Genomic DNA, 15,028 nt, shown 5'->3' with positions numbered 1-15,028 from the left:
TAGGTTCAAGGGAAAAGGGAAAAGAAACGCTCCTATTAGATGAGCTCTACAAAGTTGTCTGACAATACACTGTTCCCTCAGCTTATCTGTACAGAAACAGTTTTACACTAAATAGCAGCAGAAACTATCACTCACCTCTGGGTCAGTGTGATGCTCGTGTCATGGTGAGTAGACCTCAGTCATGTTACTTTTTCTGAAAGAGATCGAGTCATTTCTACAGATGTTTTTCTCAGTGAAATGAACAGAAGCTGCTAAAAACAGCCCAGAGTCTGATACTGAACCAAAGATCAGTGATATGAACTCACAGAAGTGAATGAATTCAGTTTTATTGATTGAACTAAGAGAACACAGTCATCGGTAAGTGTTCTGTGGTGTATAGTTACTTTAATTTCTGTGTGCTGAAAAGACTGCAGTAGCATCATCGATCCATTATGATTGATCAGAAAACTTAAAGCTAACAGTTAAATGTTTTAGGACGCTCACAGAACTCATTTTGCATCACTGTTAACACTCACCAAGTCAGGCAATGTAACCTGAGATCTACAGAACAAATTTAAAACATAAGAACGGGTTTTACCACCAGAGGTTAAACACAGTCATTTCAGCTGTAACAACATGGGCCACTGCTTTATATGTAACGTTGATCAGATGTGGACAGGAATACAAGTCGCTCAGATGACTTTAGCACCTACTTGTTTGTCTCGACTTATGGAAGCCAGTGCTGTTGGGCAGTGCCACCGATAAACACGGCAGCAGCTGCTAATTGTGGGCAGAGCAGAGTGTCTTTGGGCTTTTAATCAATCTTCCTCCTCAAAAAAAAGTAATGTTGCATAGATTTTTATGCAAAAAAAAATATTTTTTTAAGTGTGCAGAATCTTAAGGCACAGGTTTGCATATAATAAATACTGCACCAAAAAAAATTGTAAAAAAAAATATGGCATTTTTTCCTGTGTACGTGCATCTACTGGGAAAACAGCTGGTTTTAAAGTCTGACACCAGCAAGAAGGAAGGACCTGAGGCATCTCTTCATCACATGCCACGGGTAAAGCAGTCTGTCACTGAAGGAGCTGCCCAGTTGGTAAAGTCTCCTGCAGAGAGTGGGACATGCTCTCCAACACAGAGGATTGCTCAGCCATCATCTTCCTGTCTATCACCACCTCCACTGGGTCAAGGGGCTTCCAGGACAGAGGTGGTGTAACAGGAAATGAGACCTAAGCACAGACAGGAAACACAAAGTAGAACAGATTTAAGTAAAAAGGAGTTTAATACACAAAGCACAATCACAGAACGGATGTGTAGTCTGTATAAAATATGGGGAATGATGATGGGGAAGGGATCCACCTAAGGAGACTGAAAGACAAAAGACTGACTTAGGCTATGGAAGAAAATGCAAACAAGAAACTACAGTGACCTCTGGAGGGAGCTGGGGGAATAACCTACCCAACAGGGTAGTACAAGACAAAGACCTGGAAATGCTAATGCTATGGAACCTATGGAGGCCAAGCTAAACATAAGCACTATAAAGCTAATACTGATTAAATAGTAGAATTATAGTCATTTTGTCATCTTACTTTAGAATAGTGTTACTTTTTAACCGACAATCAAGTAAGGAAAGGAATTTTTTTACCTTACCTTTTTTTTTCGTGCCTTGAAATGTGCATATACTGTATATTGAATTTTTAATTTCACTTAGCACCCTATAGATCTTAAATTAGAAAAATTTATATACTAAACTTTACTGTCGATGTTACTAACCTGCCTTTTTTGTCATTTTATGTTGTATGTAAGCAGCTGAACACTTAAATTTCCCTTGGGATTAATAAAGTATCTATCCATCTATCTATCGATCGATCGATCTATGTTTCGACTACATCTGCAGTCTTCCTCAGAGCATCTACCGTGTCCTTCTTATCAGGTGGTCTGACAGATCTGGCACGCCACCCGATGGTCTCTGGAGGATAGAGTCCCAGGTATGTGAGAAAGGGTGAAGGCCCCCCTGGTCCCAGTCATGGAACTGCTCGCTGGCTTCCTGATATTTAGGGTCTCCTTAATCCATCAATGGATTGTAAGGCAGAATAAGAGGAATAAATTAGATAAAACTAATGGACTGGGCAGGATACGCTCCTGTGAATCGGCGCTGGGGTAGGTGAGCAGCAGAAAGCGGCAGTGGCGGTCCAGAAAATGGCCATGTGGGGGCCAATCCTCTAGAGCAAGAGGCAGGGGGATCTAAGGGCAGGCAGTGAATACAGGACTGAAGCAGGCAGGACCCAAATACCCTCTTCCACAGGTGAGTGCCAGAATGTTTGCAGGAAGGCAGGGAAAGGCAGGACGTTCTGCTGCAGCTGCTCCTCCATCTTCCTCCTGCAGCTTTTTTTCCTCATCCCTTCTCCTGCACTCAGCTCCCTCTGTAAAACATTCAGCTCCTCTTTGTTCCATGAACATAAAGGCTCATCTTTTCTCCTTAAGATGAGCCTTTATGTTCAGAATAATCCAGGGTTTATTGCTGGAGAAACATCGTAAATTTCTGGTGGGGACAACATTTTCTAATCAGTCTCATCAGCCAGTCACAACTGGCTGCCTCTTGAGCCCTGTGGAACAAGAACAGTGCAAGAAAAGGAATTTGGACTGGATAAGTGGTTTAATAATCCAGCAAACTGATATTAGAGGCTGGTGTGTATTTATTCAGAGTACATTTAAAAATATATTCTTTCAAAATAATACTTTACTTAGTTTGTTCACAGAAAAATATGTAATTTATTGAAATATTTGTTGAATTCAAATTTGTCACCTTTGTGTTTCAATATTTTTAGAAGGATCAGAAGGTCAAATGACTGATTTAATTAGGTTAACATAAAGCTTATTTCTTTTACAGGAGAGTGTATAAGTAAAAGATAAATGAATGTATATAAGAAAATAATAATAAACCCTAAGTTTACTACTGAGTTTCAAATTTACTCTTTCAAATTCAGTGACAGGAATGAGAAGGAAAGAGTCAAAGAGAAGTACTGTCAGAAAACTTAGAAAGCAATCCCAGATAGCAAACTATGGGTGAATCAATGTTGAATCTATGTTGAGACCTAACGTCGAAATTATACAGAAAGCGCAAGGTTGATAAAATGTTGAGTCAACGTTTGCTTTTCAACCATAAATCACACTTTACCCAGACAGCAAAAGATGTTAAATCAATGTTGAATTAGGGTTAAGAAGGTTGAATTGTGGTTACGGTTGAAGACTGATGGTTGGATCAACGTTGATTCAACAACATTTTGTCAACATTGAAGTTTGTGTTTAAAAGATGCCATTGAATCTACATTGTATTTTGGTTTAATTAAAATGTTTGACAGGTCAATGTTTAATTAATGTTGAATCTATGTTTGCAAACATGTAATCTATGTAAGCAAACGTTGACTCAACATTTTATCAACCTTGCGCTTTCTGTATAATTTCGACGTTAGGTCTCAACATAGATTCAACATTGATTCACCCATAGTTTGCTATCTGGGATGACACCCATGAATCCTGGTTAAATTAGTGTCAGCACTATGCGTTCTTCAGAATGTGTTTGATTTTGCACTAGAATGTACAGACCATTCTTAAGGAGTCAAATGTCCAGTCGTCAATACATTTTTAACTTTGCTATGCAGAATTTTACAGTGACATTATTCCACATGCTGCCCCTTCTATACTCTGTCAGATCTCCTGTCCTGGTTGTGTTTGCCTTAAAATAATGCTCTACAGTAGAGTCTTCAAAGAAAAATGACCTTTAGTTACAGGATGTGAACTGATGAAACAGCTTCCATAGCCCAGGACAGCAGCTATCCTGCTGATCAAGGCTCCATGTAAAACAAACAAACCAACAAAATGCTCCTTTGCTTGGAATGCTTGCTGTTATTTTAATATTAGGTCCAGTCTACTGCTTCTGATTGACATCACAAATATGGAAACCATTTATTAATGCATTTATTTCTTTATTTTTGTATACAGGATGTCATTGTGTACAAATAAAATAAAAACATTTGGCCAATGAACAAAAACTGTCACAAAATATCCTTACCCAAATATGTAACTTACTTTATGTACCTTGCATGTAATTTGCATAAAAATGCTTGTGTAATGTTGCACTTGTGACTAGGAAAGAAAAGACAAAATTCAGAGGCAGTTATAAAATGTTTTACTCTTGTTTTTCACCGTATAAGTAGCAATTTATTTCCTATTTTAATTTTCTCTAATACTGCTCCATAAAAATGATTCGTTTGGTCTTATGAATACATGTGCCTGACTGATAGATGACTCTTACATTGCAAGTTGCTGCACTGAGAGCCTTGTTCAGGTTATAAAGGCAAAGTGAAATCAGGCGATTGTAAATATACTGAATTTGTCCCTTTTCCCTTAACAAAATGACTAAGACTAATATTTTTCAGAGAAATTGCCAACAACATATTGGGATGTTATTAGTAAGTTAAGGACTCCACTACATGACAAGTACTGACAAGAGACGGGACAATAGTGAAATTTGGCACCTCAGTCCTCTTCACTGCAGCACCTATAAGCGTTCGGTTTGGACTAAAAAAAAAAAAAAAAAAAGTATGTTATACATTTTTTTGCTACTGTAACCAGATAGTCAACAGCTGAAGACACTCACAGAACCCAGATTTTGTAATGAAGAGAGAGTCCTGTCTTTTGGCTTCAAATAAACACACTTCCAAAAACACTTCTTCTCCTCCTCTATTGTTATCTGCTTTAATTTTCTAAAAAAAGAAAAAGAAAAAGAAAGAAAAGAAACATAGGGGCTGCACAGTAGCTCAGTGGTTAACATTTTTGTCTTGCAGCTTGAAGTTCCCTGGTTTGTTGGTTTGTGTTCTCGCCATCCCAGGATCCATTTGCATGGAGCTTAAAGGGGAACTTTGTTTTTTTTCAACCTGGGGTCTGTTTCCATATGTAATTTCATACATGTCAGTGATGGAGAAATGAATTTTCGACATAGCTCCAGTATTTAGCCAGGCAGGCAGCTTAGCAGCTCAGCTAGCAGCTCAGCTAGCGAAAAGTGGGGCAACTTGCCAACCCCCCCCCGCATCAAAGTCCACCCTAACGTGCTTTTTTTCCCCACACTGACCGGCTCAGATAGTCTCAATGAGTGTCCCACAACATACTAGAGATGAGAAGTGAACGAAAACCTCCACATTACTTGGCGATCGCTATTTGTTGTGGTCTATATCCAAATCTCAGGATGCTAGAAAGCAAATCTCATTCCGAAATCGCGCGATAGCTCGCGCCAAAACACCGGTAGGGGAAACAGCTGTTTGCCTCAGGTGAAGAGAGACGAGTGGAGCGATATTGTGTCAGATTACAGAACAGTTAGTTTTTTCTAAACCTGGTAAAACTAATGGGTCGTCAGTGCGCATTTCTGAGTTGTGGTAACAGAATGGTGCGCTACACTTTGACGTAAAAACTTCGGTAATCCGTTCACTTCTCATCTCTAGTATGTTGTGGGACACTCGTTGAGACTATCCAAGCTGGTTAGTGTGAGGAAAAAAAACACGTTAGAGCGGACTTTGATGCGGGGGGGCAAGTTGCCCCATACTATTCACTAGCTGAGCTGCTAAGCTGTCTGCATGGCTAAATACTGGAGCTATGTCGAAAATTCATTTCTCCATCACTCACATGTATGAAATGACATATGAAAACAGACCCCAGGTTGAAAAAAAAAAACGAAGTTCCCCTTTAAATGTTTTCCTTGTGCATGCATTGTTTTTTTTCAGGTGCTCAGGCTTTCTCCTACAGTCCAAAAACATGTTGAGGTTAATTGGCAACTTTAAATTATCCATTGGTGTGAATGTGAGTGTGATTATTTGTCTCTGTGTGCAGCCCTGTGATAGACTGGTGACCTGTCTGGGATGCCCCCTGCCTTCACCGTAAGCCAACTGGGATAGATGTAATGTATAGATGATGGATGGATGGATGGATGGATGTTAGTTTATGTGGCTGTTGCTGTTTGCTACATCACAGATTTCTTTCCTGATCAACTAGTATAATTTCTACTCTTCTTTCCAAGGTACTTTTATTAATCAAAGTAACACTATAATGAACAGTACAAATTATACAAACAGTTTCCAAATTTTTCCATTTTTTCCCCTATAAACGTAAACAGGTAGTAGGCGGTCTGCTACCAATAACAACAACACCAAAAATAAATAATAATGATAATAATAATACAAAATGCAAAAATACAGCAGAAAAATAAGAAGCAGAAATAACAAAAATTAATCAAATAAATCAAAAACAATTAAAAAAACAATAAAAAAAGGCCGGAGTGGGGGTGGGGGGGGGGGCTACTCAGCTACTCGGTGACAGTAGTCGAGGGTCTCTCAAAGAAATCCAGAAAAGGACACCACACTTTGTAGATTTTCTGCTTGCTCTAAAAAAAACAATAGTTATTGACTACCACGTTTTTTTCCCTCGATTTCTTCTGGTGTTTCTTAAAGCTAGAAAGTTGCCATTTTAAATGACTTCAGTTTTGTGGCAAGTTTGTGATCTGCTTTATTCTACAAAATTAAACAACTGAATGGACATCCTCCAAGACTGGTGATTCCATAATTTTTGCCAGGGGTTGTATAACATCACCTTTTTTTGCACCATGAATTCTTTGTGCCACTTCCTGGTCTAAACTACATCACGTGTTGTATCTTATAGTTTTTCTTTGTTTTCTGATGTCATTAGTCTCACTTGAGAGGTCATTAGTTTAGTTAGTCATTATTCTCATGAACACAGAATAATGACTAGACTGATATTGGGATAGGTAAATGTAACATTAGATAGTTTGAAGCATTTTACCAATAGATGCACTTTTCTAGCGAGGATTGTGAAAATGATATGGACTTTACATATATGCTTTAAGAATGGCACATGTAGGATTACGGAAACATCATTTTTATTAGTTCTTCACATATGCTGTGTTTGTGTGAAATAATATCTGACAAAAGACTTTCTAGCACAAGAAAAAGCTCCATTTCCTACATAAATGTTCTGCCCACTGCTTCTATATTGCTGATGGAGTTCCAGGGATTCTTCAAACTGTCCCATGGATTGAAAGGTGTCTTCCAAAATCAGGAAGAAATGTAATTTATCTGTCTGTAACTGTTGTACAAAGGTGTTTAAATAAAATATTTATTGTGATAACTTGTGAATTCTCATATATCCAAATAGTTCTGCAATTTAACATGAATTAATATCAACAACTCAAAGGACCTGCCTAATTCCTGAAATAAAATCTGCTATCATAAACATTCTGAGAGTCTATGAACTAAGGAGAAATAAGCACTACTAGGTATTTTCACAATCTCGATTCACACCACTAACACAGATGAGACAAAAACAATCATTAGGTGGTCAAGAATATAGAATCTCACAGGCTGGTGTCAGCCGTCCTCATCTTTGCAGCGCTGACAGAGTTGGGTAGTGTTACATTGTCATGCTGGGCGTCCCTGCAGAAGAACACAGCAGGATTTTTACAAGCCCACATTGCCACCTCTCCTCCCCCTCCTGCTTTTCCGGGGCTTGAACTTGACAGTCGACTGCTATTATTCACCCCAACTCGACTCACATAGCGGTCCCTGATTCTGTCTGCTTGGTTAAGGCGAATCTCACGGTTCTGGGTTTGACTGGAGAGGTACGCAGCAATATTTCTGGTCCGATAGCCTTCTTCCCTGCTGCGCCCCAGTAACATGGCTATATTGGGGTTCCTCAGAGCATAGATCAGAGGGTTGATAGCTCCGTTTGCCCAGGCTAACCAGATAGCCACAGTGTCCATTGCAGGGTTGAATGTATAGTCCCCTATTGCTGTAACCAATCCCATTAAACAATATGGCCCCCAGCAAAAATAATGAAAACAATCATTATCAGAACTGTGGTGGCTGTTCGCATTTCACTGTAAAATCGCAATAAGTAAGCATATGTGGTCACTGGCCTGACTCGTATTTCAGAGAGCCGAACAGTCTTACAGATGTTGTAATGGCAAAAACACATCAGGGAAAAGGGCAGTAAATAACATATAACAATGAGACAGATGCTATAAGCTGTTCCCATGCGCGACGTACCAGAGTGGAACACATACATGCAGTGGTAGAAACCTCGCTTGTGGAATTCCGTAGGTGTTCGGACTAACAGATACCAAGGAAGTGAGAAAATGACTGCAATTAACCATACAGCTATCAACAACTGAGTTGCTTTCTGGCGCCCTATTTTAGCCTGCGGCTGTCTGACAATGGCATAGTACCGGTCAAAGGAGATCAAAGTCATAGTCAGGATGGAAATAATACCAAAGCATGTGTTGAAAAAACCATTGGCAACACAGAAACGATCCCCAAATATCCAGATGCCATCCTGACTGAAGAGCATGGCAAAGGAGAATGGCAGACATAAAACAGCAGTGAGGAAGTCTGATAGCGACAGCGACATAATGAAGGCATTGGTCACCGTTCTGAGCTGTCTGTGTTTGATGATAACAATGACAACTGCCGAGTTACCAAGACTGGACAGGAGGAAGATGGAGAGGAGTACCAGGGCCTGAGTTGCCACTGTGATTCCATGCAGAACAGAGTTACTTTCAGCGGTGCTCAGCACCGATGGGGTGGACGCCTGATGGATTTGACTGAATTCACTCCCTCTTTGGTCTTTGAATGCTGATAGGTTTCCGGTGGTTTGCACTGTAGCCTCTGTGGTGGCAGTCACTAGGCTGGTCACTATGGAAACAACCCTAAGGACACCCCACCACCACCACCACCAGACAGACAGATACACACACACACACACACACACACACACACGCGCGCACACACACACACACACACACACACACACACACACACACACACACACACACACACACACACACACACACACACACACACACACACACACACACACACAAAAGAAAGAGCATTACAACACAGTCTGGACACAATATTTTGTCACTGCTACTAACAGCAAAAGCATAGCTAAATTTTACCTTTTTATAAATCTTTTAATCTGAAACTTGTAAGTTGTGTGACTGTCAAACCAAATAGACCACAAGATCCCTTGTACATTTGTGTAATATGAAACTCACACAACTTTTAAACATATAAGTAAATATATCACAGTAAATTCACATACAGTATAATTAGTAGATATGTGCAATATCAAACATAATTTGGACAACCATCAGTGAAACCAAAATGTGCTACTGTATAAAAACCCTACAAGACATATGTAAGATGACATACAAATAAAAAAACATTTCATTAAATGGAAAAGCACATAAGATGAGGTGAACAAATAATACATAACGCATTTTAATGACAATTGTGATAACATCAGAAAGATTTGTTGAGATTAGCAAAATCAGATATTTATACAAAGGTTACAAACTCTGATTTTGTAATAATTTTAATAGACCCTGCCAAATACAAAGTGTTCCCTGACTATTAAAATAGTAGTAGAGTATATCTCTATGTGTAATGATGGAAATAATGCAATACTGTGGCAAATTGGGTTTAACTTCCAAGGTGATGCACTCCATCTTAACATCACTGTATATCCTTGTGTGGTAGAAATAAAGTCGTTTTGAGCACAAACCATTCCATGCCAGTTTGTCTAATACCATTTTAGACAGTATCAGGGACATATTAAGTCATGAAATTTTAATATGATCTTTTGACTATAGAAATCCATACAGAACAAGTCTATTTTTGTATTGATATGGTCATCTCAATTATATAATATACTATATAATACAAGGAAAACATAATTCTCCTTTATAATAAATATACTTAAAACACAAAACCATTTTGTCTGTATAATTAACAGTTGTTAATATGTAAGTAGCATAGTCTTGGAGCCTGTGTTCAGTTACTCTTTGAGTTAATATGTACATTTTCTAGGTTTAGTTTGACCGGTCAGCTGTAAATGACGCATTTGTCCTGCTAACATAACTTCCTATCTATATGGGAGCTGTAATAGCAACTCTGAATAGCACTTTTCACTTCAAAGAAAGATACCAAATTACTTATTTATGTCATGCCCTCCACCTCGACTTAGCTGGCAGCTCTCCCTCCTTTCCCCCTTCCCTTCATGTGGGCGTGCATGTGTGTGTTTGTGTGTGTGTGTGTGTGTGTTTGTGTGTGTGCATGTGTGCGTGTGTGCTGCTCTCCAATTAGATCAGTTCAGTGAAGACACCTGCAGAGGGCAGTGGCTCACCTGCTATCAATCTCTACCTGCCATAAAAGATGGGTTTGGAGCACCACTGAACGCCGGAAAGTTGAACAACCTTCAGTTAGTCAACTCAGGCCATTATTCTCTGCTCTTGTTAACCTGTGTCTCCTTTGTTTTGTTCTCTGTGTCATTCCCTGCCTGGACCTCCTGCCTGCCATTGAAGCTGCCTCACACACCCTACCTGTTTTGATCTGATTTGTTATTGACTACCCTCCATGGATTCATATCTGGCAACTCCCTGCATGGAAATTCCTCCCAGCCTCCGCCTGCATTCTCCAGACCATTTTCCCTATTCAGGCTGGCAGCTAAGTAGTTGTATGCAGGCTTGTTTCATGTATGAAATTGTAGACTTTACCCTTCTTGAACAGTCTGTTTACTTGTGTCCCTGGTTTCTAGTTTGTGTTTGATTTGCACTGTACTGTTTAGCAGGCGTCTTCTGTACTTTCTGCCAAAGTAGTGTCCCAGAGTTTCGGTGTAGTTTTGTGCTGTACTTGTGCATTTTGTATAGCATTCCCATGCATTAGTGCATCTTTGGTGCACATCCTGTTAAGGAGCCTAGGATTCTGTGTGTCTGGTTAGTTCGCCACCTCGACTATTCCATACATTTGTAAGATAAAGTCTGTATTGTCCTCCGTAGTTTGACAAACTATGACGCTTCATCAGCTACATCAGCTGCCATAGTCTTGTACTTCCTTCAAGCTTTTCCCCTAAGGTTTCTCTAGTTGTCAATGTTGCATTCAGATTGTGTTTTAGTTTTCCCTGGTAATTAGGTCAGTTCCTGTTCCTCATTTCCCCTTTGGTTATTCAAATGACCTCCTCCTATACTTTTATTATTTGTGTTAAACCATTTCTATTATATCTCGGTGTGCTGTTTCCTCTCTCTGTGCCTGTCTCTGACTCCCCCTGATAATTTAATCCACTCACTCTGAGTCTGCTTTAAGAATCCACACAGCTGTGTCCATTTTAACCATTCTTGTCACTGGGTCATTCCACCTAAATTCATCAATTGTTCCATGCCTGACAATCTTCAATTTCATTTTTTCCCCCCTTAAGTTGTGAATATTGGTTGAGTTGACCATGTGTAAATTCTGGGGTCATATGTAACATTACTTGTTGGGTCATGTTGATTTTTCCATCTTTTCTTCATTCCAAGCTGCAGAGCAATGTTTGAAGTACCATAACTTGAGAACTAATGTGCCTAGAGTCTTGAAATTTTGAAGGGTCAGTTATATGTACATATGGTCTTCAATGGTACAACACTGCTTTGACAGAACCATACAAAACAATTATTTGATGTAAATTTGGTTAAATTTCAAATTTTCTGTCACCTGGTTGAATACTCAGAGGCCAGCAGGATGAACCTCCCCTTCATTGTTGTTTAGGTGTAGTTCAGCATTGGTACAACAGACGATTAATAAGTGAGTGCTGTATGTGATGGTTGGTGGGTGTAGTGCTTGTCTGCCTATTCCTTTGACTGGACAGCTGGGTAAATAGTGTCAGTCTACTATTTTAAAGGCCATCTGACTGCTGGACACCTAAGATATGAAATCAGTATTGCTTGATAATTCTATCTGTGCTAAGATTAGCTGGTTTCTCTTCTTTTTTTAAAAAAAATGTCAGGTTAGCTCAGTGTAGCTCAAGGTAAAAGTGTATGGATAATACTAGAGCCAAGCACCCCATTATTGCAGTTCCTTTTGCATAGTTGAATGGAATCCATGGGTAGCTTCCTGTCTCAAGTAGTTCAATCAGGTACAACATAATGGTGCCACTACCATGTAAATATAACAGTTCAGTGTTAATTGCTATGCAGACACAAAAGGAAAAGTGCATGGTAAGAGTGTATTACCTTGGCACAACAGGTGAGACAGTGCCCAACTGGTTGATGAAGCTTGGACCTGGGGAGTCGGCTGTGTAGTTGCTGCCACTGCTGCCCCGAAGGGCTGTGCTAACAGGTGAATCCATTGATGAAGCACAAAAACAAGACAAAAAAACTCATCCCTCATGTCACACACACACATTCAGATTAGAGTCAGTCCATGGTGCATTGCTGAATTCAAACGTAGTTCCTGATAACTCATCCATTTGTAGTTTATGTGTTGTTGTTTTTAGTTCATCTAACTCTATTTGTACTTGCATATATGCTTTTCAGAGTTTATGGTATATTTGGCCAAAATACGTGCTGTGCTTATTCGTTCTGTTTAATAAACTTAAACTAACCACTAATATTTTCCACATACTTAAGTGCTACTGCATTGCTTGATATAGATAAAAGATATTTAGTAGAATTGTACAGTAGATAGAGTTATTTAAATATCAAAGACCATCAACAATATTTTGTGTCAGAAACCCCACAGTGCAATCTGCAAAAAAATAAAAAAATAAATAAAATAAAAAACAACACATCTTTTTCCATTATTAGCTAGCAATTGCAGCTGATTGGGGAATACAACAATGGTCACAAAACTCTTCATCATAACATCAATAAACTGAATATTTGAAAAACAGGTCAAGGCTTTCAATCCATTTGTTCTTTGGGCACTATCCATATTAACTTTTTTTTTAAACTGCATGTTATTGGTTTGTGAAACATTTATTTATCCGTTCTCTTTCACGTATTACCTTAGACTTTGGTAATTTTCCCACAATCTGTCCTCCACACAAACATGCCCATCAGTCATTTGTTTCCATTCGTGTTCAGCCCAATCAGCCCTTTCCTTTGAGTGATTCTAGAAGCACCACATCCGTATTCTCACCTCCGTGTATCAGTATTGTACATGTGCCGTTCAGATGTTGGCCTGTGGAATCCTTTGGATGTCAAGTCGCTTGTTTTTCTTCGGCTGTGCTTTGCTGCTGGAGGAAACACGTCACCGGAGACCAGCGGATTTGTTCCTTCTCTTCTGTTCTCTGCTCGTCCTTCTCTCCGAACCACAGCCTTGGAACAGGACGAGAGCTGCTGCCCGAATCCCTGGTGTGAACGAGATTTGGACGAACCCATGTACTCGCATCTCTGTGTCTGTCTGTTTCCACTACGATCTCCTTCTCTGAAGCTCCGCCTCCTGTCTGAACGTGCTTACAGTTTCGCGTGACGTTTCCTAAGGTTGCCATGGTAACTGTCGTTAGATTGTGCATGTACTGTAAAGTCCCTGTAAAATTACATTTTAAGGTTCATAAGATAATTATGGAAGGGATATTTTACTTTTAAACTCTGATTTGATTAGTATGGTGATTCCCACAGGAAAGCCTTGGTGTGCCACCAGACTAACATCTGGACACCACTGCACACTATGAGAGTGACCACAATGGGGTTTAAGCAAAATGACATGGAAATGTTTTACAGGCCTCTAAGCATGAGTTAAGATCACATAATACTGAACATATCGACCAGAAAGCATTATGAACAAACAGCCTGAGATGCAGCCAATGCTGTTTTCTTCTTCTTCTTCTTCTCCTTCTTCTTCTTCTTCTTCTTCTTCTTCTTCTTCTTTTTTGCCAACTGACCTGTAGCTTACTGATAGTTGGAGTTGGCTGCAAGGGTTTAATAACTTGACTCGGCTTACCTGTCATAATAATTAAAAGTAGAAAGATACAATTTATTGATCTCTTGTCAGGGAAATTCACAATGGGATATAATACAGGGCTATGCTTAAATATAATCAAAAATCTAGGAAAGTCCTCATTCGATCATAGACATGACCCACAGTGAAATAAGCAGAAATCATTTTTATTCTTCAATCACTGAACCTTATATTTTCAATTACATTTTAAAGATAACTGCGTCTGACTTGAATTCATTTTTCACTATCTTAAAAGGAGGAGTTTGTAAAAATCCTGTACATGCTCACTCATGTTTTACAAGCTGAAAAGTTCCCAAATCTCTCAAGGAGCAGATGTAGGGGTGGAATGGAGGAGCTGGGGCAAGCAATAAAGAATGTCATATTGTCTGTAAAAACAGATTGATTAGGCTCTGTTAAGAATTTGAATTGTCATATGCTCTTATCTGACTAACAAGAGTTAAGAACACATTATAAACATCTGGCAAAGTCATAGTCCTCATTTAAGAGATGATTGTGACCTGGTTGGGAACATACATAACACATTTCCAATTAACAAAGTTCGAACCAAAGTTAAAAAATTTTAAACTAGTAGAAACTGCAAATTTCCATTAGTTGTGATCTTAAGCCTTTCCTTGCATCAAGAGAAATTCTGCTTCCCTCTTCTTTAATTTTGTGGTGCATCTGTTTAAAAGATGAGATACACTGCAAGATGGTGCAGAACAGTTACACTGGAAAGACTGCCCCTCTCAAAACAAGAAAAAGAAGCTTATTTCAAAGAACTTTTACCTTGAAATAAGTAAAAATAATAATAATTCTGCCACTAGAACAAGTGAAAAATGGCTTGGTAAGATTTCTTGAAATAAGAGATGATATTTAGAATATTGAGATCTTAAAATTAGCTGGGAAAACTTATTTAAGCTGTATTTTTACCAGGATTGTCAAGCTTAGGTGTCTTAACCCTCCTTTTGTTCTCATTTACGGCATCAAAATACATTGTTGCCTTGTCTGAAAAAAAATCCAAAAATTCAGTAAAAAATTCCCCAAATCATCAGGAAGAAAATTCCTTAAAAGTTTTATTTTTAAAAAAATCCCCAAATTTAGCAAGAAATAAAAAATTTAAAAATTTAAAAAATCTAAAAATTGTAAATATTTTCAAAAAAAAATGAACAAAAGTCTTCCAAAAAAAATCTTAAAAATATCTAAAGTTCTAGTACTTTCTCATTTGG

General features: G+C 38.8%; 1 protein-coding gene across 1 annotated transcript; it reads right to left on the bottom strand.

The window, feature by feature from the left end:
- Positions 1 to 6,041: 6,041 nt before the first annotated feature.
- Positions 6,042 to 13,321, bottom strand: LOC110970060 (G-protein coupled receptor 135). The gene is given in 4 exon segments (XM_022220274.2): positions 6,042 to 7,875; positions 7,878 to 8,752; positions 12,095 to 12,246; positions 13,002 to 13,321. Coding segments are annotated over 3 exon segments (1,464 nt in total). The 5' UTR covers positions 12,211 to 12,246; positions 13,002 to 13,321; the 3' UTR covers positions 6,042 to 7,402.
- Positions 13,322 to 15,028: the final 1,707 nt, after the last annotated feature.

This window comes from Acanthochromis polyacanthus, chromosome 1 (assembly GCF_021347895.1).
Source record: "Acanthochromis polyacanthus isolate Apoly-LR-REF ecotype Palm Island chromosome 1, KAUST_Apoly_ChrSc, whole genome shotgun sequence".
NCBI lineage: Eukaryota > Metazoa > Chordata > Actinopteri > Pomacentridae > Acanthochromis > Acanthochromis polyacanthus.
Note: the sequence above shows the minus strand (reverse complement) of the source record. Positions and strands in the feature narration are given on the sequence as shown.